The sequence below is a fragment of the Arvicola amphibius genome, chromosome 15 (genome assembly GCF_903992535.2).
Source record: "Arvicola amphibius chromosome 15, mArvAmp1.2, whole genome shotgun sequence".
Lineage (NCBI taxonomy): Eukaryota > Metazoa > Chordata > Mammalia > Rodentia > Cricetidae > Arvicola > Arvicola amphibius.
The window spans coordinates 52,336,923-52,359,578 of NC_052061.1; the positions used below are offsets into that span (position 1 = coordinate 52,336,923).

At 50.8% G+C, this 22,656-nt stretch overlaps 1 protein-coding gene across 2 annotated transcripts; it reads right to left on the reverse strand.

Moving 5' to 3' along the window:
• Positions 1–3,109: 3,109 nt before the first annotated feature.
• Positions 3,110–5,793, reverse strand: Irf2bp2 (interferon regulatory factor 2 binding protein 2). 2 transcript variants are annotated; one of them, XM_038312630.1, is made up of 2 exons: positions 4,829–5,793; positions 3,110–4,251 (listed from the first exon to the last, which is right to left on the reverse strand). In XM_038312630.1, exons 1-2 carry the CDS (start codon positions 5,769–5,771, stop codon positions 3,536–3,538), a joined length of 1,659 nt encoding a protein of 552 aa, XP_038168558.1. In that variant the 5' UTR covers positions 5,772–5,793; the 3' UTR covers positions 3,110–3,535. The 2 variants fall into 2 exon arrangements, with proteins under 2 accessions (XP_038168558.1, XP_038168557.1); XM_038312629.1 differs by having other exon boundaries at positions 4,781–5,793.
• Between the last annotated feature and the right edge of the window lie 16,863 nt (positions 5,794–22,656).

Genomic DNA, 22,656 nt, shown 5'->3' on the forward strand with positions numbered 1-22,656 from the left:
CCTTGACATTTGTCCGTGGAAGGTGCTTCTAGATTGTTAAGTGACTTCTGCCAGAGTGTCCCTAGCATTTCAAAGGAAAACAAAGCCAAGCTTAACCTTGCTATTGACCTCGTCATTAAATGAAAGTCTTTACTGTTTTTGAAAAAAAAAAATACATCTGAAGTACTAGTGGCAAAAATTAAAAATATGTAGGACACCCCCCAAAGATGTTGCTGATGTCATCTTAAGACATACAACTCTGTATAGTCTAGCCTTGAACTTCCTATGTCAGGAGGCTTCCCAGTCATAGGTCAAGAGATCAAAACGTGTGCCCCGTGGGAATTCCCTACTGCGTGGAGATGGGCGCCAGTTAAACACACCTGGGGCTTCCCACGTGGCTGGACCTCCCACTCCATTCCAGGGCATTCCCAGATGCAGGCCCCACCCCCACTGTCAGGGTGCTCTCTATGACCCAAGATGGTGGTTCTCACAAAACTCTTCAAAGGGTAGATCCAGGTTGAGACAGACAGGTCACTGTCCTTGATGTCTACTCCTTCCAACCCCTCCTGTAGAGTGGCAGGCTCTCCAGCCAGTCCTAAAGCAAGTGCTTCCTGATGACCTCTGCTCAGCTGTGCCTCCCCAACCCCCCACTGTCCTCTCCCGGGCTTCTTTCTCCTTTGCCTCACTCTCCTGCAAACCCAACCATAGCCCCATGTGTGCTTCAGTCTTGACAGCCATCCTACTCTTGGTTTAAAAAATTAAAAAAGGCCTTGGAAAACGTTCAGTGCTCCCAATTTTATTTTTATTTAATGCTAAAAGAAAAAAAAAGTACTGTAAATCTGACACATGACAGAACACAGGTGATATTTCCATAGCATGGTTTTAAAATATAATGTTGATAGCTAAGATTACACTTATTTCAGTAGACATGAGTTTCATCATATATAGAAAAATTATCACCTTCAACTTAAAAAAAAAGAAAAAAAAAAGAGCAAAGGTTAAGAGGTGGCACACGTTCAAAATACTTGGTGGCCAGGAAAGAATATATAGAAAAGCTGTAAACCGTGTGTACGTTCTCGTAACTTCAGAGTGAGGCCACATGAAAGACACTAACCAGATCTGTTAAATTCTCTAATTTGTTAAAGCAAAGAGGGCCTGCTGCCAGCCCATCCCCTAATATTCTGAGCATAAAAATCAAGGCTGGAATAGTGCTTGGAATCTGACATCATCTATCCAGCTGTGGACAACATCCACAATGTCATCAAGGACGAGGAAAGATCAACCCAGGTCCCCAAGTGAACGGTCTGTGAGTAGGCCAGAGAAAGACTCCCCCCCACCCCACCCCCTCCAGGACAACACTCTGGCTACACAGTCTTCTGAAGGCCACCCCAGGCTGGGCAGATGCACACAGGCCCTTAATCTCAAAGTGCACCCCCTTTATAACAGGTCAAGTTTTGTCTCCTTTGCCAGGAGCACAGAAACCACAGGTGGCTTCTTCCGCAGCTGGACAGACTTCCCCCATTCGGTAGGATGGTTCTTTATTCATGTTTTTGGAGAGCTTATCTGCGTTGAGATTGCAAAAGATACAGACAGCCGCGGCAAATTAGGTCAAATGACTAATCTAGTTGTAACATCGATGAGGTCAAATTCCAGTTTATAATAAAGTGCTTAGAGACACATTTATACTACAGACCATAATAGTTGGGTCCTTCACAAACGTCTTTACGGGCAAATGAAACTGACTCGTGTGTGTGTGTGTGTGTGTGTGTGTGTGTGTGTGTGTGTGTGTGTATACATCCGCCTCAGAGACCAGTCGGATCTGAGTCACAGTAACGAACTGGTCTATCATGCAAGCCTGTCTGTAACATCACAATGACTGGTAACAAGAACCTGGAGGACGTGGCGCACTCACGAAAAAACACAAATACTGTATTTGGTTCAGGGTCACTGGTTTTCCAGCGTTAGTAACTTGACTACTAAAGAAACCGCCTTTAAAAAGAAAAAAAAAAAAAAAAAGACTAAGTAACTAGAAATGATCAAGCTGGTTAACAACCTGTTTTCAAATGAAAATAGAATAGAAAACAAAACAAAAACAAAAAACACCATAGTAGACTTAGAAGCCATGATTGAGCCTACAAGGCCAAGTTACAAACACCTACGTGTTAGGGTTTAGGGTAGTGTTCCTGTTGACATTAAAACCAAAACAGCAGGGGGGGGGGAACCAACCCACAAAAACCAGCATCACCAAGGGGTGACCACTACTAACAACTAATGACCTGTTGTTTACATTAGAAAACAATCACTTCACCAACGCCAAACAGTGATCAAAGAAATTAGTTTACAAAAGGCTTTGAAAATAGTGGGAGAGGTGGGGCTTGCTCACGTAAAAACCCTTCCTGGTGGTGGCTTTCCCCAGTTTATCCTTCTTCCAGAACAGTCCTAGTTAGTTACTCAGTACTTCAGACAGACCTAAGGAGGAGACTGCAGGCTCCCCCACCCGCATCTATGCCCACACAGGCCCCTAACTGTCAATGCACACACCGCCCTAAGCACCCAGTACAACCGGGTGTAGGTATCGTGACAACAGCAATGGCCGCAAGAACAGGACAGGTAAACGAAAGGGACAAACCCGAACAGAACACAGAACGGCAGTGAAACCGATCCCACGAGTTCACCCGGCCTGCGGCAGTCAAGCCCTGGCATGCTGGGAAAGGCTGCTGCGGTGGAGCTGCAGACCAACAACAGCAAGGCCGTCTCTGCACACCACCCTTTACCAGCGGGGCAACCGAGGAGCGTGCAGCCTTGAGAGCTTACAACTGGTCACGTGGGTAGAGTGAACATGGGTCAACTTGCCTTCAGTTAAAAAAAAAAAAAACACCAAACCGAAAACCTCCCAAACACAATCCTGCAGACATTTCAGCAGCACCTGTGACTATCAATATTGCAAGAACCGAACCATCAACAAGACAGGATTCGCACCCCGCTTCCCCACCCTGAGAGGACCTGCGAGGGTGGCATCTCCGAGGGGCATGCCCTTCTGGTAAAAGGTGCCCTCTTTTCTCTCTCTTCCTTCTCCAACTGACCTCCAGCCTGCAAGGGGCCAGCAATGAGGAATGACAGACAGTAAGGCAATCTTACAACGTCAGAAAAATGTATTTGGCTTTTTTTTTTCTCTTTTAAAATAAGTGCATACAAATACGGCTAGAAGCATTTGTTTGCCAAGTGCTCTTTAAAAAAAACAAACACACAAAAAAAAAAGCAGCCAAGTCGCAGCCTACATAGAACGGCAACTGTCACCAGGAGAGTCAAGCAGACAGCCTAATAACGTTAACAAAAGAAGAAAATGCCTTTTAAAGTACATACCTTTTGTCGTCAAAAAAAAAATATAAACATAATGTATTCAAAAAAATCAAAATTATACAGCCATGTTTATGAAGTCTACATTTCCCTTGTCTTGGATATATATATTTATATATATATATATATATATATATGGAGATTTATATACAGTTCAAGAAGTTTAAGGGTAACCGTGGGCTTTCCTGATCGCAGAAAGTCACGAGTCTCTCTCTTTCTTCACTTTCACGTCTCCGGCGAGGATGGTGGCAATCTCTCCTTGCATGAAGGCCCAGGGGACATTTGAGCCCACCAGAGGGCACTTCTCCCCGCTTGGACAATAGACCTCTCCACTAGCGCCCTGCTGTTTAATGCTTTGTCTGGAGCAAGGGAAACAGAACTTGTGCGAAGGGACAGAAGGGCACTGCACAAAGTGGGTATCCTCCAGCCGCTCGTGGCAGAGGGTGCAGCACAGGGGGGCGCTGGCTGCCAGAGAGGAGTCTGGGAGGCTGGCAGGGTGCACCGGCTCCAGTCCTCCTGCGCTGCCAGCGGCCTGGCCCCCCACCTCTCTGGGGCCGAGCCTTCTTTGGTTCATAGAGGAGGGAGAGGAAGGGCTGCTGCTGTTCCTCCGGGTGGTGGAGTGAACCTGGGTGGCATCTTTCGAGGCGTGACTGCCCCCGGCATTGTCTGCTACTAAAATCAGGGCTGCCATGGGGGACTGGCCGTTCTGAGCCGCTTCAGGCGGTGTGGTCCGGTTGGAATGAGGAGAGGCAGTAGGGGGTGGTGGAGACACAAAGGAGGATGTAGGGGTGATGGGGATCTTGAGCCCTTCTGTGGAAGTGGACAGCCAAGGCTGAGCCTCGCCATTGATCTTAGGGGGCCCGACTTCCCCTTCCGGTTCTGGAGAAGGCTTCCTTTTCCTTGCTGTTCTTGCAACTGAATAGAGACAGGCATGGAAGAAAAGGAAAATTAACGGAAATGCACCCCAAGAGACATTTCCCCTCTCCCAAAACACAGCTCGTACACAAGTTCTGCACGCGGATTCTAACACTCCCTCTAGTAAGGGGCTCGGAGCCTGCACACCACTTCCAAGTGAAGCCAAATCATGAGAGCCTGCCTGAAAGGTTCCAACCCCGAACCGGCGCATGTGACTGCTAACGTCCCCGGCAGGTTAAAGGGTGACTGCTGCCCTCATGCTCCCATCCAAGAATGTGCTGGGGAAGGAAAACGCCGTGTCTGCCTATCAGCCCGCTCTGACTCATCCCTGTTGTGCTGGTTCAGCAAAGGAACCACGTTGCCTCTCAGCGCTGGTTCAGCCTTAGGCCGACCAGGAAGTTGGCTGTTTGTTGTTTCTGGGCTAAGGCAAAACCGTGCACGAGTGGCTCCCTCAGCACACACGCGTGCTCACTATCTCTAGCCTCCACGCCCTCGACCCCTTCTCCCCTCGCCCCACAGCCGCCCCTACCTGCTTTAGACCCGTTGGCCCCGTTGGCCTCGAAACCCAACAACCTGCCTGCAGTCAGGGCCGGCTCCTTCTTGAACTTGCTCTCGAAGGGCCCCGAGTGGCCGTGCTGGTGCAGCGCCAGTAGCGTGTCGCGCACCGTCTTAGGCCTGCTGGCCCAGTCCTGCTCCCCGGGTGCTCGACCCTTGCCTGCACCGTCGGCGCCGAGCTCGCTCGCCCCGGGAGCGCCGGATAAGCTGTCGGCCGGGCTCCGGTGCGCGGGCTGCGCCTTCTCCTTGCTCGACTCACGCGCCTCGTGCTCCGCCGCGCCCGACACCGAGGCCGGTCGTTTGTGGGTGCCCAGCTCGGCGGGCTGGGCGCCCAGACCCGATGTCCCGCTCACCGCGGCCAGGGTGGCCGCGGCACGGCCACTCAGCCCCAGCGCGGCGGAGCCGTTCACCAGAGGCACCAGGGTGGGCGGCACGGCGTGTGCCCGCCGCGGATTCGGGCTCTGGCGATTCAGCTCGGGCGGCTCCTCCAGCTTGGAGAAGCCGTTGGGCACCAGGATGCCGTTGGCCGGCGCCGGCTGCGGCGTGGCCGACTGCGGGAGGCCTGCACCCGCACGCGTGCCGAAGTCGGAGGCCAGGCGCGAGGCCCGATCCGGGGCCAGCGGGTAGCGCTCCATGGCCTGAGCGCGCGCGGCCTCCGCGCCCGCGTGGCCCAGCTGCGGCGGCGGCTGCAGCAGAAGGTCCTTGGCCGACAGAGGCGGCGGCTTGGCGGTCGAGGGTTGCGCGCCGGTCGGGGAGCGGCCCTCGGAGAAGCAGCCGTGAGCACGCTTCAGCTGGCGCGCAGTCTCGATGACGAACTCCACGCGGTCGGCGCCCTCGTAGTTGACGCAGCCGCGGCACACGGGCTCCGTGAAGTCCCAGATCATGGCCCAGGGCATACGGGGCAGGTCACACAGGTAGCACGACTGGCGCCGGGACGCGGCCGCCACCGCCACCGCCGCGGCCATGTCCGCACAGTCCGCCGCGCCGCAGGAGGAGCCGGGCGAGGAGGGGACGCCGCCGCCCCCTACGGGCCCCGTGCGCGCGCGCCGGCCGGCCCAAGCCCGCGTCTGCGCGACTAGCGGCGGCGGCGGCCGCAGGCGAGGAGGCGGCGGCGGCAGAGCCCGGGGCCGGCGCGGCGCCCGCACGGCGCCCCCGGGGCACGAGGGGCGGCGGGGCGCGCGGCGGGGCGCGGCTGCAGGTCCCCACGGGCGGCGGGGCGGCGCGGCGTGCGCGGGGGCGGCGGCTCGGCCGGAGCCGCGGGCTCGGGCCTCCAGACCGGGGCGAAGACGGGCCGCGAGCGCAGCAGGTCGCAGTGGCGCCGGGCGCGCAGAGCCGCGCGGGGGACGGGGGACGCGGGGCAGCCGCCTGGGCAGCTCAGCCCGAGCGGCGGGGCATGCCGCGCGCGGCGGCGGCGGCGGCGGCGTGCAGCTCGGTCCTAGGCCTCGGCGCGGCCGCTGCACGACACCCGGTGCAGCTCAGCTCCTGCGTCGCTGCTCTCGCTGCTGCTACCGCCGCGGCCGCTCCACTTCTACAGACTTGATTCTTCGACAGCTCCGCACGGCGCCTGCGCGGCCCCCTCCCTCCCTGGCGCGCGCGGCCCCGTGCGCCCGCCCTCCCTCCGCGCTCTCGCGCGCGCCGCCCTGGATTCTTCCCTTTCTCGATCGCGTGCGCGCAGGGACTGGAACGCCGCACGAGTTCGCGCGACCTTGGCGCTGCAGGTGTGTGCGCTCGCCCGTGTGGGGTCCCCGACCCCCGCCTACCTAGCCAGGATGCCCCACCCCGTGACCGTGTCCTTTTGATTAAATCGTGCAAACTGTTTTATTTTCCACGCAATGACACTTTGTCGCTTGTTTATTGGCAGCTTCCCGGGCATGGGATTTCGAGCATAGCAAGACGCACTTTGGACTTTTTCTGTTAAGAGTCTCACTTGGCCAAAGCTGAGCGCGCGCGCGCAACCAGCACGCTCTGCTCTGCTTTGGTCGAGGAAGCAACACACGGTCGCTGCCCCTTTAAGTTTCACAAACTCCGGATGGCGGCCTGGTGCGCTCAGGCAGACCCGGCCTCCTTTGCGCGCGCACCAAAGAGAGGGTGCACAACTCAAGCTCACCAGAGCCCCGAGCGCCGCCGCCCCAGCGTCTTATGTAGGTCCGCGCGGTAAGCGCGTGACGTGGACAAGGGACGCCGCCACTGCGCAGGCTCCGCACCGACGTGCCCAGCGCCGCGGGCCCGGAGGCTGAGCCGAGCTGGTGCACATTCCAGGGAGCTGGGCTCTGCAGCGCGCCGCGTCACTGCGCAAGCCCCGCCCCCGGACTCTGGCTCGCAGGCCCTGCACCCCCCCCACCTCCACCCGGGCCGAACTTGGAGTAGCCATCCCCGGGCGCCGGCTATCCCCGCTGTGCGCCAGGCTACCCCCTGGGTGACAGGGGCGCGCGGCTGGCTGATGCATCTGGCTCTCGGTCGTCCCACCCGGCTTAGCCCAATGGGCGCAGACGAGCTTGGCCGCTTCGCTTCGCTGCTCCCTTCCACGGTGGGCAGTGCGGGCTGCCCAGAGTGGACGGAACTCTGAGATGTCCACTTTTGATGGGGAGCAGGGATTGGTGTGTGCCGTCTGTGGTCGATCGCTCAGGTCAGGCTGACCCTCTCATTTGGGTCCTACACACTCAGTTGGCAGAGTGTAAGAGCCGCTTTTGTGGCGAACAACACAGGCCCACTTCTCTCCCCAGGACTGGAATGAGCTGGTTGAGTGTGGGAAGAACAGGGTACTAATTACATTATCTTTCCTACAACTGGATTGGAAGGTGGAAAGGGAGGAAAAAAAAATCCTGCTGACGTTTCACTCCAGTTGCTGCTGTTGAGAATGCCAGGTTGCTTCAAAGAATAGCCACAAGAGGAAACACGCCCCGTAGAGAAGCGGCTCAGGGAACTGTTTAGAACACAAGAATAAACCTGTTGGAGATGGCACAGAAAGCTTAATGCCAGATGCCAAGGGCGTCCACGGGCTAACCTTGAACGTCTCTCTCGGGGCTTTCCGGAGAAGGTACACCTGTGTCTAGGGCCTCCCCATCTCCCCTTCCAGTCATAAGCCGGCCTCGCCCTCTCCAAGGCTGGAATGGGGCCTACCCGGATCCATTCCCAGAAGCAGCTGGTGCCAGCTGGTTTGGGCACCTGCTCCAGGACCTGTCAGTCTGGTCACTCTCTTCCAAGACCCTGTGCCACTCATCTGAGCACGTGATCTTGCCCGTGAAGATACTGAGTGGAGATGAAGCCGCCCCTATTGCAGAGTTATCTCAGTGCCCTAGGAGATGACCCACTAGGCAGACACCAAAACGTTAAAACAAAGCAGAACTCTGCAACCAAGCGTGGCCTGATTATCCTCGCTCCACCTGCCAGCAGCCCTCGATGCCCTCTCCAGGGAAAGCCGCCACTACCGCCCAAAATAGAATTACTGAGGTACAATGTCTGCCTTGAGAAAGGCTAAGTGGAGCTTTACTTCTCCAAAAGACCGGCATTTCCTTTGTATTTCACACCACTGGCTTCATGTTGAAACTCAGCTGTTAGAACTTCCCCCTAGAGATGCCTGCCTGCTGGAAAACGGAAAGGCTATTTCAGACTGGGCTGTCCACCATAAAAAGGAACCTGGATCCACGGGGTTAAAGCAAGTTCTGGATCCAGGGCAGCAATCCCTTATACTGTATCAAGAGCCTTTGATGCTGCCTGGCCTTTCATGTAACTCTGGAGCAGTGTTTCTTTCTTTCTCCTTTCTTTTTTTCCCTTAATCGATGTATGCTAAGTAAACATAGCTTTGTTTCTGTCTTCCACCCGCCCGCCCTCCCTCCCTGCGCGCAGACCGGAGCTGGATCCTGTCCAAAGTGGCTGCTGGAGTTACAGCCTGCCTCCTCCACACACAGGAGCGGGGTTTCTAGGGTGAGGCAATGCGTCTGCAATTCGCACAGACAAGGCAGGAATTGTAATTGTAGCTCACCATGTGACGACTTATGAAAGAGGAAGTTGGTATGTTTTAGTCACGTAGACTGCCCTCTTGCTTAAGGCTCCGGGTCCTCCCAGAAGAGTCAGGATGAGCTTTGCTACTCAGAGTCAAGGTTACCAGACTGGCTGCAGCAAGTCTGTGTGTGTGTGTGTGTGTGTGTGTGTGTGTGTGTGTGTGTGTGTGCGTGCATTCTTAAGTGGATAGGCAGGCAGATGCAGTGGGCCGAGACGGGTGCTTAACCAGAACGCTGGAACCTTGTGATCTTCTGAAGAACTAAAGGAAATCCTCTGCAGGGAGGGGCTCTATGGAGACAGATGAGCAACGGTTTTCCTGGCTGTAATTCCTAAAATTTCTTCTTTTAAAATAAAGATCTCAGTTTAGGGGCCAAATGCTATTCTGTTTGACAGACACAAACATCAATTTGGGAAGGGATTCTAATGCATGGTTCCACTCAGAGCCTGGATCTACCCTCTAGGCTTCACTGCAGTGAGGTGCCCTTGTGCATACCTGGAAGCCATATGCCCACTGTCTGCAGGGCAGGGAGCTATGAGAACACCCACATGGAGTTCTACCTTCAGGACCCCAGCAGATTATGGGTACCTTCTGCCGTGGCGTTCTAAGTTTGCCAACTCTACCCTGTATCCAGATGTGGATTCACGGCGTCACTTCTAGACAGTGCAGCTGTTAAGGACAATAATGGTGAGGCCTGGGGGAGCTGGCCCAGTGGGTCAAGCACCTGCTGCACAAGTCTGAGGGTTTGAGTGTGAGTCACCAGAATCCATGTAAGCTGAGCACAGTGTGTCCGTAATCTCAGCGTTTCTACAAGACAGAAGGTAGAGCCGGGAGAATTCCCCCATAAGTTCAAGGCCCTGGTGCACAAAACAAGGATTGACAAGAGACCCTGTCTTAAACAAGACGAAAGACAAGGATGGGCACCGGAGGTTGCCCTCGTTACCCTGCGCTCGTGGGCGTGGGTGCACACGTGTGCCTGCAAACACACTAAAACAGAAATGATGTTGAAACCACAGTGAGGCTTTCCCAGTTCTGACCTCTGCATCTGTGAAGGAGAAAATAAGGTGGCCACATGTCGCTTGTGTCTCTGTGGGTGGCATTGCCCACCTCACTGACGCTGGCAAAGTGTGGTAAAACCAGAAGAACATGCTAATATGAACACACCTCTGAACACTGTAGACACGACAACAGAAATGAACCTCCTAGAACTGGTTCAAGAGCCTTTCTCCTAAGCAATTACATGCGTGAGACAATTTCACTGTTCTTCAGATGCCAACTATTCCTTTTCTAGGAGTGTTTTCCCCTGTTTGACCTCCCCTGTGCAGAGAGGACATTTGGTATTACAGAAGGGGCTTGTGTGTGGAGGGTGTAAGAACCAGATCAAATCACCGGGGCTTATAAACACCGCATAGTACAAGCCAAAGCTGCTGTCACCAGCCTGTGCGTCCGCATTTGTACAGATCCCCATCCAAAACAAAACTGGGGTCTTGATGTAAGTTAATTACTGACTGTGTTGGAATTTAAAGAGCCAAACAAAAAAAGAAAAAACAAGTAGGGAAAATAGACAAAGGAGAGATTGAGGTCACACCCTTGCTCAATCTGCGAGGAAAAGTTTCAGGAGACCTGGAAGAGATTCAATAGCCTTGGTGCCAGAGCCCCCTTCTATTGACTTTTTGAAAAGAGCCGGAGGGAGGGCTCTTAGCTGGCTGCGGGTTTCATATATCGTGAACACACTGGCTAGAATCCTTTGAAAGACAAGCAGTAGGAAGATGTGTGGACAGCGTTTGAACATATTAAAAGCCCAGTGTCCTCTCATTAGTGTTCTGGCTTAAAAACAAACATTTCCCACAGCCATATTCAGTAAGGAGGACGCTGAGATGACCAAATGCTGGTCCAGCTCTGAAGGCTGCAGAGAGTAAGTGATGTAAATGATGCCGTGGTCTTTCTTACGTCTCTCGCAGGGACATGTTAGCAGGCTAGTTCAAGCACACACGCTATCTTATAGGCTAACAAGGTGGCTCAGTGGGTAGGGTGCTTGGCTGCCAAGCCTGATGACTTGAATTTGGTCTCCCAGAACCACATGGTAGAAAGAGAGCTGTGACCCCCACAGGTTGTCCTCTGACCTCCACATCCATACATGCACTATACCTGTGTGCACGCACACACAACACATGTGTACTTGCATAAATAAATACATAGAATATGTTTTGCAGGGCAGGCTTAATGGATCAAGCCTTTAATCTCAGCACTTTGGGGAAGAGGCAAGAAAAACTCTGTGAGTTTGAGGCCACCCTGGTCTACATAGTAAGATTCTGCCACAGAAACAGAAACAAAAGAGAGTTGCAAGTTTGAGGCCATTAGGCTGCATATCCCTATCTCAAAACAAACAAACAACAAACCAAAATACCAGAAAAACATCAAAATTACAGCTGTCAATAAAGTTTTATGGTCTGGAACATGCTTTTGCTTCTTCCACAGTTTCAGGGCCTAACAAAAGAATGTTCCGGTTTCTAAATAGAAGCAAACACAGGAGCCAGGTGCGGTGACATGCATCTGGAAACCCAGCATACAGAAGGCTGAGGCAGGGGGATCACCAGTTTGAGGCTACCTTCAAATTACATAGAGAAACTCGGTCTCAAAAAACAAAACAGGACAAAAACAAAGAAAGCAAAACAAAACAGTTAAGCATTGCTTGTATCTCTGTAAGAACGGGGCGGGGTGGGGGGGATTTCCAGTACAATTCACAAAGACCTCAGACCAAGAAAGATTAATATTCACAACAAATGAAAGTTATAGACAAGTGACAGTTGCTTCGAGTCCAGGTCCAGTTGGCAGATCACGTTCTGGCCTTTATCTGCCTTAGACAAAAAATTGCTATTGGCCATAGGATGAAAGATTCTGGGGTTACTTGGGCGGTAAAATGGTTATCACATTCACCAAGCCGGAACACATCACCCCGATTCTTAGTGACGTTTCTTCAAAAGCAGAGACAAAACTCACAAAGTTATCTAGTCTGGTTGTAAGATTCCAGTGCTGACCCCTTAGCAGAGAGACAGTGGGCTCCCGGGTGCTAAAGAGAAAAAAGCATGAAACCACCTAGGCAGTCATGGTTCTAGAAGTTCACGGTTAGGAGGGGGTTGTGGGATCTACCAGGATGATAACTCACACAAACAAGCTCTCCGTTGTTGCTGCCAGGACTTCTCTTGAAATAGAAGCTAGCCAGTATAAACTAGACTGCCTTTTATCTTGACAAGATAAAATGTATTTTTGAAAAGAATGCCCTTTTGCTGCAGTGTGTGGTGTTTATTGACGGAGTTCTGCTGGCGGCTTAGTTACTCACAAACTTAGTCAAAATAAAAACAGCGGGGCGCGCGCGCACGCACTTGCACGTGTGTGTGTGTGTGTGTGTGTGTGTGCTTTTTTTAAAAACAACCATTATGAAGCTAGAGAGACAGCTCAGTTGGTAAAGCTGCACACTTGTAACCCTAGCACTGAGGAGAGGCAGAGGGATCCCTGAGGTTCCTTGGCCAGCCAGCCTGTTATAATTGGCAAGCTCCAGACCTGAGCAAGATTGGAAGTTGACTTGTGGCTTTCACAGGTACACACATTGCACTCACATTTATATCTATATGACAGGCACACACATATACACACAAATGCACACTCTAATTATTTTATGTCTAGGGCATACGTTCAAATGTTATCTTCCATTTCAAACTCGGGTAAACCACACAGTACCATTTTCTTCTTCAGTACTCGTTGGAGACAGAAGACCCAAGTCAGTTTGTCAGTTTCCTTTCCTTTTGTTTTTTTCTTTTTTTTTTTTTTTTTTTTTTTTTTTTTTTTTTTTAGACGGGGTTTCTTTTATAGCTTTGACTATCCTGGAACTTGCTTTGTAGTGGAGGCTGGCCTCGAACTCACAGAGATCCGCCTGTCTCTGCCTCCCAAGTCAGTTTAAGAAAAGTCGAGAGAACTCCATGCCAAAGGAAGTGAAATTAAAAGAGGAAGTTTTCTTTTATTAATTGTGGTGTCTCTGTAGGAACCAGCACCTCCCTTCATGTGATTCCAAGGGAAGTACAAGCCACGGAAAGAATGGACATGGAACCCAACCAAAGTTCATACAAGGAGGGAGAAAACCTGTATGGGTGGCTCTCCCAGGCCTGGACTCAGCAAGCAAACCCTGCTCCAGAGAATGGTGGCGTACACTCCCCTAGAGTGACAGCCCGGGAGAGCCTGTTTACTAAAAAGCTTGTCACACAGGGAAAATGCAAATCTAAATGAACTTTGATGGACTTGCTGGCAAGCCTCCCAGCCCTTCCAGCAAATTCCGACGCCAGGAAGTTGGTTTTGAAGCATGCCTGGGAACTGCACACACGAGAACTTTCTGAGTGTTATTATCTTGTACATTACAGGGAGGCAGATTTGAACTGTGTTCGGTGTCTCCTCCGACTCCGTCTATCTCTGTCTAGTTATCAGAGCAATGTACCATTCTCTATGGCTGTGGCCATCCCTGGCCCTCGCCTCTACGGAGGTGGTAACTGAGGCACCAAGGCTAAAAGGGATTTGTCTGGAAACATAAAATACGTAGGTAAGCTGTAGCTCTTTTCTCTCTCTTTCGCTCTCTGGCGGCTTTACCACCTATTTGTATTTTCTTCCTGGCTCCTTTATTTACAGGTATGTAAATATCTTGGTAGAGAATGGGGGACCCAATCTGCTCATACCACCACTGTGAGACATGGTGCAGGCCACTTGGACACCCCTGTCCATCGTTCTCCTTGAGTGGAGGAGGATGACCAGTCCTGATGCCATGTCTCCCCTGACCTCTCGGATGGCCGGTACAGACAGTGGGAATAAAGAACATGGAAAAAAAAAAAAACCCAAGCCAGGCATTCTTTTTACCCCTCAGGGGATCTCAGACAACACAAAGACCCCAGGAAATGTTGACCCATTGCCTGGGGGCACTGTGCATGCCAATGAAACTGTGAGGTTAGATGGGTCTGAGATCTTCACGTCCTTGGAGAGCACGGTGTCTGCAGGCTTAGGCTCAGGGTCCAGCTGAAGAGATGCAGAACTACCTTCTACACTGAGTTTAAACCAAACATCAAGCATCCCGGGCCTTATGGGAAGAGCTCACGTCTTTGTGTCTATGTATGAGTTTACATGTATAGGTATATAACGTTTGTGTGTGCACATGTGTGCATACATGTTACGTGTGTGTATGTGGAGGAAGCTTGAGCCAACTTCAGCGTCTCCACTTTCTCTGGGCTGCCCTGGCTGTCCTGGAACTCACTCTGTAGGCCTGTCTGACCTCTAACTCACAGAGATCTGCCTCCCTCTGCCTCTCAAATGCTAGAATTAAAGGCCTACACCACCACTGCCCGGATTTCCGCTTTATTTTTCAAGACGAGGTTTCTCACTGAAACTAGAGTGCTCCCATTTGGCTAGACATGATATCCAGCGAGCCCCAGAAGTCCTGTGTGTGTTCTCCAGGCACAGAGATAACAGGTGGGCACTGCTATGCCCAGCTTTTTTTACATGGCTTCTTGGAGGCGGAGGTCTGAACTTACAACACCACGCATTTTTTGCTGACTCTCCAGCCTCTCAGACTGCTCTTTCCACAAGAAACTGCATTATTTACATCATGTATACATGTGTATATATGTATCTACATACATGTATGTAAATATGAATTTCAACATACATGTTTATATACATTCAATTAAGTTTTTGAAAATTTATTCTTTGACAGTTTTACATGTGTGTGTATATTTTGATCCCATTCACCCCCAGTTACCCTTTTATCTCCCTTCTCTCTCACACAATTTTATGTATAATACATTTACTCTAATTCATGTTTGTGTATGTGTGTGTGTGTGCACATGCATGCTCACTTGCTTTGGTGCACATGTGGAAGTCAGATGGCAGCTCTCAGGAGCTGACTCTCTCTTCCCTTTATGCAGGTCCCAGGAATCAAACTCAGGTTGACTTTTTACCCTGAGCTACTTAACCAGCCCATAAATATGTACCCTATAAATATATGCCTATCTGATGAGCAACGTGTCATAAGCATGCTACATCAGAAGCATAGATGAACACAGATCAGAAAAGAGACCCTCAGTTGGTGTTAGGATGTGTTGGCTTCATGCTAGAGCCCTGGCCTGGCAGCCCACATGACGCTGGAGGACGATCCACGGCGCTGCAGAACAGAACAACAAGAGGCCTTTCAGTCACACAACCACCAAACAAAAGCGGGTTCTGTAGGCCACCAGGCGGGCATTTCACTGGCTAGGTCGGCAGGATGTGGAAACTTGTTCTGAGGTTTTCACGGGCATTCCCACCCAGGATTTTGCTGCTTCATATCTGTGTGGCCTCTTTGGGGTCTGCATCCCGGATTCATAAAGGACCTTGTGAAAGTAAGGGTTCAGGTATTTGCCTCAACGGTGTTCTCTTGATGAAATGTTCCGTCTGTTACAGTCCTAGATGGTTCTCATTTATCTGGGTGTGTGACTGTAGGAAGGCAACATACTTTTTTTTTTAAAGTTCTGTTTTTCAGAAGCTGGGGGTGGGGACATATTATGGGTACAATTTGCTTCATTTCAGCTGTTCTTTAGAAATCAGAAGGAGACATCTCTGTGGCTTGTCTCTTAAAGGTCACTTCATGTGTCTTCACAGACATGCTCCAGAGTCAGGGCTCCCAGATTCCTTGAATTCACAGGGTGGAAAAAGTCTCAGCAGACCACAGCTGTAACAGGAGACATTTCTTTTAAAAGCCTGGAATGCCGAAGCCCTCTCCGCCTGCAAACATGTCAGGACAAGACTTTCTGGGACACTGTCAAGTGGTTTGGGCTCCAAGTTCTACATTCCGTACTTTTGAGGTTGTTTTCTGCTGGCCAGCAGCCTCCAGATGATTTTCATGTGGTGGGCGCCCAGGCCAACCTCCTCGTTCCAAGAAACATAACCCTGCTCTGTGCAGTGTCCACATTTAAGCAAAGATCAGGGGATTCTAGGCTTTTTGTTTTTAGTTTTTCTCTCTCTCTTTGTGTGTGTGTGTGTGTGTGTGTGCCAGCATGTGTGAATGCAGGTGCCTGCTGAGTCTGGAAGAGGCAGTGTGAGATCCCCTGGAGCTGGGATTTCAGGATGTTGTGAGCCCTTGACACGGAGCCACCAGACATGGGTGCTGGAACCTGACTCAGATCCTGGGAAAGAGCCGCAAGTTCTCTTAACTTCAGAGCCATCTTTCCAGCCACCCTTCTCTCAAGACAGGGTCTCCTGTAGCTCAGCCTGGCCTTGAACTCACAGTGCAGGTAAGGATGACTTTGAACTCAGGATCCTCCTGGCTTTCATTTCTCAAGTACCGATTACAGGCACGTGTTACTACATCAGGGTTTGTTTGTTGGTTTGTTTCTGTTTTGTGGGTTTTTTTTGTTTTTGTTTTGTTTTTATTTTCACTGCAAAATAGGGGTGGAACCCAGGGCCTTGTGCACGTTGGGCAAGCACTCTCCCAAACCCCAGCCCCTGATAGGGTTATGGCTGTCAGTCTGTGAGCGTCACCGCAGTTCTGCACAGACAAGGGCTTCAGAAGGGGGAAAGGAGGAAAGGAAAGGAAGAAGGAAGAATTCCATGCACCCCTCAAGAAAGGACATACGCTAGATGCAGGCCATTTCTCCCGCCTCACAGAGCCCTTCAGTTGCTTGAGGCTGGCATTCAGGGACTGGAAAACCGCACGAGCTCATCAGTGCACAGTGTAGCCCAGACCTGCCTAAATTAAACACCAGCTCTCTGCCCTTCTGCCCCCCCTTACTGTGCCTGCAAAGAGTTCATTTCAGAGGCGCCACTATCTGCAAGACCCAAACAAAGGTAGTTAGCTCTAAGCCCTGTCCTCATTTCGTGATTACAGACCAGGCCCGAGTGACTGGTTCAGCACTTCCTGCACCAGATTCTCATCCTAAACACAGGGCTCCTGTGGTGACTGAAAAGGAAAGCCTTTTCTCGTCGAACGTTGGAGGATTATTATTTCCTCCCGTTTTTATTTCGACAGGGTTCACTGGGTATCCCGGGCTAACCCTGAAGTCACCATGTAGCTCAAGCTGGCCTCAAACTTGCAGCAATCCTCCTGCCTTAGCCTCTGGAGTGCAGGGATTACGAACATGCACCTCCATGCCGATCGAAAATTATTTTCTAATTATTTTGGTGCGAGGTTTCCCAGAGATTAAGTCAGCAAGGACCTAGTCTGAACAAAGGACCACAGGACCAGAGGTCAGACCACGGTGGCGGGGAGGGGCAGGGCTTTGAAACAGTCCATTTTGCAGACTAAGAATACAATTTGTCAACCTTTCTTATCACAGTACATACACTATGCTAGCTTAGTGAAAGCCAACACAGCCAGCAGACAGACAAAAAAATCAAACTTTCTGTAGGTTGTATAATTGAAATAATTCCACAACGCAGTGTGGACACTGGAGATTGAACACTCTTGTTTATGAAGTAAGAACAGAAATCCTCCAGTAAGGATGTCACCTGCCACGGCACACTACTACATCGGCCAAGTCCAAGGCCATCAGGAACCAACAGTCGAGGTCGGGGTGACTTAGAAGGTAACCCACCAGATACACACCACCGTGTTACCTCCAGCTGGGAGGCACCCAGTGCAGATCCAGATCCAGGGCAGTCTCAAGAATTTGTGGAAATAGCGTGATTATCTCCTTGCTTAAACATTTCGTGACGGCAGCAAACCAGAAAGAAAGTAGAAATCGGCTGATTTCCTCACACCATTGCTTTTGGTATGTCTGCCTTGGAAAATGCTGGATTGATCCCGATGGCACATTTCCTGAGCTGACCTGACCATGACTGGGCTCTCCCATTGATGACTGTCAACATCATGAGGTCTCTGTGAAGAGTTTGAACGGCTTTAAGATTGATTCGCTTGGCTGTGGGCATTGATGTTGCCTTTGGAGATGTGGTCATGTGACAGTCTGGAGGAAGGATCTGAGCACACAGGAGTGCAAACAGGGGCTGTGAGGGAGGCAGCTGAGAAATGGTAGTGAAGGGGAGGGCGATGAGCGGGGTCGTGGCGGTAGGAGAGACGGCAGGACTGTTCCGGCCTGGAAGTGGAGCTGGGGAGGTGGCCTGAGTTCCATCCCGAGTCCATGTGAAAATTAGGGATGGTGGCTGGGAGACAGAGGAAGGCAGACACACCTGGGGCTCCTTGGCCATCCACACCTAGCCTACTAGGCAAGTTTCAGGCCAATAAAAGACCCTGTCTCAAAAACCAGGTGGACAACCCAAGGTTGATCTCTCATTCCATGTGTACCCACACACGCCAACACATGAACACATGGTGCTGTGTGCACACACATGAAGTGTAGAAATGGGCTTGATTTCTTTTTGCAAATAAAACGTAACCAATAAGGTGGGGCGCCTTAGACATCATACATCAAGACCCGAGGTCTTCTAGAGGGCTCCAAGGACCTTAGCTGTAAAAGTGGCTCCAGTTTCCTGCTTTCTTGGGGCTTCCCAGGATCCCAACCCTAAGCAGAGATCACCAAGTCTGACCCCCAAAACCAAAGTTTATGAATGAGCAAGCAGAGCAAACTGCACCCCAGGGTTGGAGGGTCTTGTCACAGCCTGAAAGCCAGAGTCTGGAAGGACAACAGAGTGTGCAGAGCTTAGGGTGGGCGGCAGAACCACAGCAGAGAGCCAGACTCACGGCCAGGTGCTGACCGCCCTGAATAAGCCACAGCCGAGCCCAGTCTAAGAACTGAACTGGTCAGGAGCACACAACTGTGGTTGTGAAGTGAAAGAATGCATGCCGGCGGTAACTTTCTCCATAGGCACTTCACATATTTAAGTACGTTTGTGTTTATTTTCCTAACAAATGAGGAAAGTTCACTTTGCGTAGTCACAGCCCCCACAGCCCGACAACCTGAAACCTGAGTTTGCTTAGGTAGCACAATCTCCCCCTGGCCCAAGACTCCTGCTAACACACCAGACTCCACAAAAAAAAGCCTCCAAGACACCCCTTGGCAGAGTAACTGAGAACATTCTGGAGAGCCGACAACCAGAAGAAAACATGGCAGCAGAGGCAGAAAGAAAGAATGCTCCAAGGCTGAAGGCAACAGTATAGCCCAGCTCCCACTAGGCGAGACGGGTGATCTGGCTTCTAAGACGCCCTCCAGTCTCTTTGGACCTAGTGAGACGCATCCTTGGGTACCCAGAGGATGTGGGCACAGGACAGCATCACAACACGATCAGACCCCGTATCTGCTCCCTCTCCCTACCGCTGGGACGGTGAGGGGAATTTAATTACTCCTGGAGTTTGTGACAAGGCAGCTTACTGCAATGTCTGAATAAATGGAAGAAAACCATCAGAAGTTTACAAATCACTGTGGGAAGGGTATTTTATAAAGCATCGTACATGAACTCGGGTGCGTGTGTAGGCACGGCATGTGCACAGCTGCGTGTGTGCAATCTCATGTCCGAGGAGGCTGAGGGGGAAGCCTGGTGGCCGGATCTATTGTTTTCTACCTTATTCTCTTGGGAGCGGGTCTCTCACTGACCCTGGAGCTCGACTGGCACTCAGGGAACCCCATCGATCCTCCTGCCTCTGTACTCTGTCGCACTGGGGTCGTAGTTACACCACACGCAGCTTTCTGTGTGGGTTCTGGGGATTCCAACTGAGATCCTCATGTCTGGTGGCAAGCACCCTTACCCTCTAAGACGTCTCCCCAGGCCCAGATGACATTTTTGAACTTTACCGTGGCAGAACTCAAAGCTGTGAAGGCAGACAGCCTAGGTGTCACACGTAGGTCCCACAGGAAGGGTGACGTACGCAGAAAAACACAGCCTTGAGGTTTCCATCAGTACCTCTCTGCCAAGGTCATTTCAAAAGTAATGGGAGGGGATGCCTAAGCTTTTCCCTTTGTTAATTCTTCATAATCCTACCTGCAACAAAAGGGCTGTTTGGATCTGTTACTGAGAAAAGGTATAATTGACTTCCAGAATATTCTTTTAGGAATAGGGTATCCTCTGGGAAAGAGATAATCTAGTGGGTAGCCCCTCAGCCTTTCAATTGAATACCTCATATGTCTGAGATTTCCCTTAGGCTTAACAAAATAGTATCCTAAATGTGTGTGTGTGTGTGTGTGTGTGTGTGTGTACATGTGGAGATGGAGATGTGGAGATCAGGCCAGAGGATACACACACAGGTGTAATTCATTGATTGCCATCCACCTTAAAAACATCTTTTCTTTGAAGCAGATTCTTTCATTAGCATGGAACTCACCGTGCAGGTTATGTCAGCTGGCCGGCGAGCTTTGGGGAGCTGTCTCTGCTCCCCTCACCATGCTGGCTATGTCAGCGGGCTAGCCAGCCTTGGGAGAGCTGTCTCTGCTTCCCTGGTGCTGGTGTTCCAAACACATACCACCACTCCTGGCATTTTTCACATGGATGCTGGGGATTGAATTTAGGCCTCCAGGCTTGTATGGTAAGCACTTTATTAACTGAGCCACCTCTCCAGCCCCTCTAAACAGTAGTTGGTTTTCAAAAATACAAGTGGCCTGGTAGTGTGGAAGACACACATGGCTGTGTTGCAGAGACGGCTGGGGGTCTTGTCCCTGCTCTCAGCCACAGTACAGGTAAAGCAGCCACCACTGAGTGAGCTCTTCAGCAGACAGCCCAGTCTCTGTTGGCATCTCCCATGGAGATTTTGCCCTCAGTTTTCTGAAGCTGCGGCCACGGCTTAAAGAACAATTACCGTAGTCCCAGGAATCAGCATCTAACACCAGCACCCATTTATCCCAACAGCCGCCCCTCCAGGCTTGTTTTAGTTTTCCAAGGCAGACTTTCACTACCAGGGAGGAGGCCTGTAGAGACAGACCTTCACGAAGTTACTTTGGCTAAGGAGGCAGTATGTCCCGGCCCGCCTGCCAGATGAGTGTCCCTCTTAGGCACCCCAGACAAAACCAATGGGGAGCTTGGTTTCTCGCCATATTCTTCTGGGCTGGGCCAAAGCAGGCATTTCTAAAACCAACCACTCACGGCCATACTTCAGGATCCTCAGTTGGTCCTCCACAACCTCTGGTCCATGAAAGAGCTGACCGAAAGGGCCTGATTCCACAACCATCTCTAGGGAACTCCCCCCGAAAGTCAGCCATCTGCTCCTTGAGAAGTCCCTGGATTCTTTTTTCTCATTTTGAATATCTCTTTTCTTTCTGTTGTTTGTTTGTTTGTCTGTTTTTGTTTTGAAATAGTACTTTTTTGTTGTTGTCTGAGACAGGATTTCTCTGTGTAACAGCCCTGGCTGTCCTGAAACTTGCTTTGTAGACCAGGCTGGCCTCAAACTCAGAGAACTGCCTGCTTCTGCCTCCTGAGTGCTGGGATTAAAGGCGTGTACCATCACGCCCAGCAATTTTGAACTCTTTATCCTCCCACCTCAGGCTCCTGAGGGCTTAGATTAAAGGCGTGCACTACCACACCCGGCATACTCTGAGTCCTAATGTTCAATCTTTCCCTGTGTGTTCACTCTCTGTGTTGGCCCCTGGCCTCTCCGTATCCTGCAAGCCTTACATTCCAAATTGAATGGTTCAGTGAAGTTGGCTCCTTATCCATGGACTCCATCATCCACACAGGGGAAGAGGAGAACCAATCCTCAGGCTGTCCTCTGACTTCCACTGTGTGCTGTGGCAAACACATGCACATAGATATAAATAAAAAAATGAACGTATTTTTTTTTTTTTTAAAAAAAAAGTAGATTCGCAGACTTACAAGAAATGATACCAAGATCCTGCACAGCCTTTTCCCAGTCCCCTGGAGCGCAGCTGCTCAATAACTCAGTCGGGATGCCGACCTGGACGGTAATGAGCATCATCGCCGTTGCAGTCAGCCTCCCTTGCCTCCCGCCTCGCTCCAGCCCCTCTCCCTTCACTCTTGACAACTGGGACTCTGTTCTTGGTTTGTATAATCTTATGTCAGCTTTAAGGACCTGCCCTTTCCCATCCCTGAGGCTGCTGTATGTTACTAGCTTGCTCTTCCTTCTCTGCTCGGGTATACCCGTGGTGTGGGGGTACAGTGGTATTCCACACACAGGTTGTCTGGGTTGTCACAAATCAGGCTGCTTAAACACACATGGCTACATGCTTTTTACAAGTATTTCACAACTATTATCTTTCCGTCCGTAGCTTGTCTTTTCTTAGTGGGTTCTTTCACAGGTCGGAGGTTGATCAGTTTGGTGAGGCCACACATTTAATCTTTCCTTTAACACATCACGGTGTCAACTCGTACTTGTTTTTCCTAGCCTTAGCCATCCAACGACGTCTTCCAGTCGGCGTGGCGACACGCGTGTTTAATCTCAGCACTTGGAGACAGAGGCAGGCAGATCATGGTGAGTTCCAGGTCCACTTGGTCTAAATAGAGTTCTAGGCCAGCCAACTGCTATCTCAAAACAAACAAACAAACCCCTTATCACTCAAACAAACAAACAAGCAAAAAAAAAAAAAAAAAAACAACAACCTGCCGTCGTGTCTTCTTGTATTTCTTTCTAAAAGTTTTGATGGGTTTATGTTTTAGATTTAAATTTGAGGTGCATTTTTGAGTCATACTTTGACCTTGGTGTGAGGTTGTGGTTGAGGGTCTTTTGGTTGTTGTTGTTGTTATTTCGGTTTTGGTTGTTATTGTTTTGCTCTTACAACACCATGGGGGGAGGGGCCAGGGGCTGAGGAGAGGGAGAGAGGCTCTCTTTCCATTTCATGTCTGTGTCAAGTTTGTCAAAAAACAATCAATCAAGTGCGTGCTCGCGTGGGTTCTCTGCTCCGCTTCATTGATCCGCGCGTGTGTTTCCCTCCACTAATGTCACG

Coding starts and splice junctions, on each gene's coding strand:
- Irf2bp2 (XM_038312629.1), bottom strand. CDS start 5,771: ATGGCCGCGGCGGTGGCGGTGGCGGCCGCGTCCCGGCGCCAGTCGTGC. Junction 4,252..4,780: donor GGCCAACGGGTCTAAAGCAG/GTAGGGGCGGCT, acceptor GTCTCTATTCAG/TTGCAAGAACAGCAAGGAAA.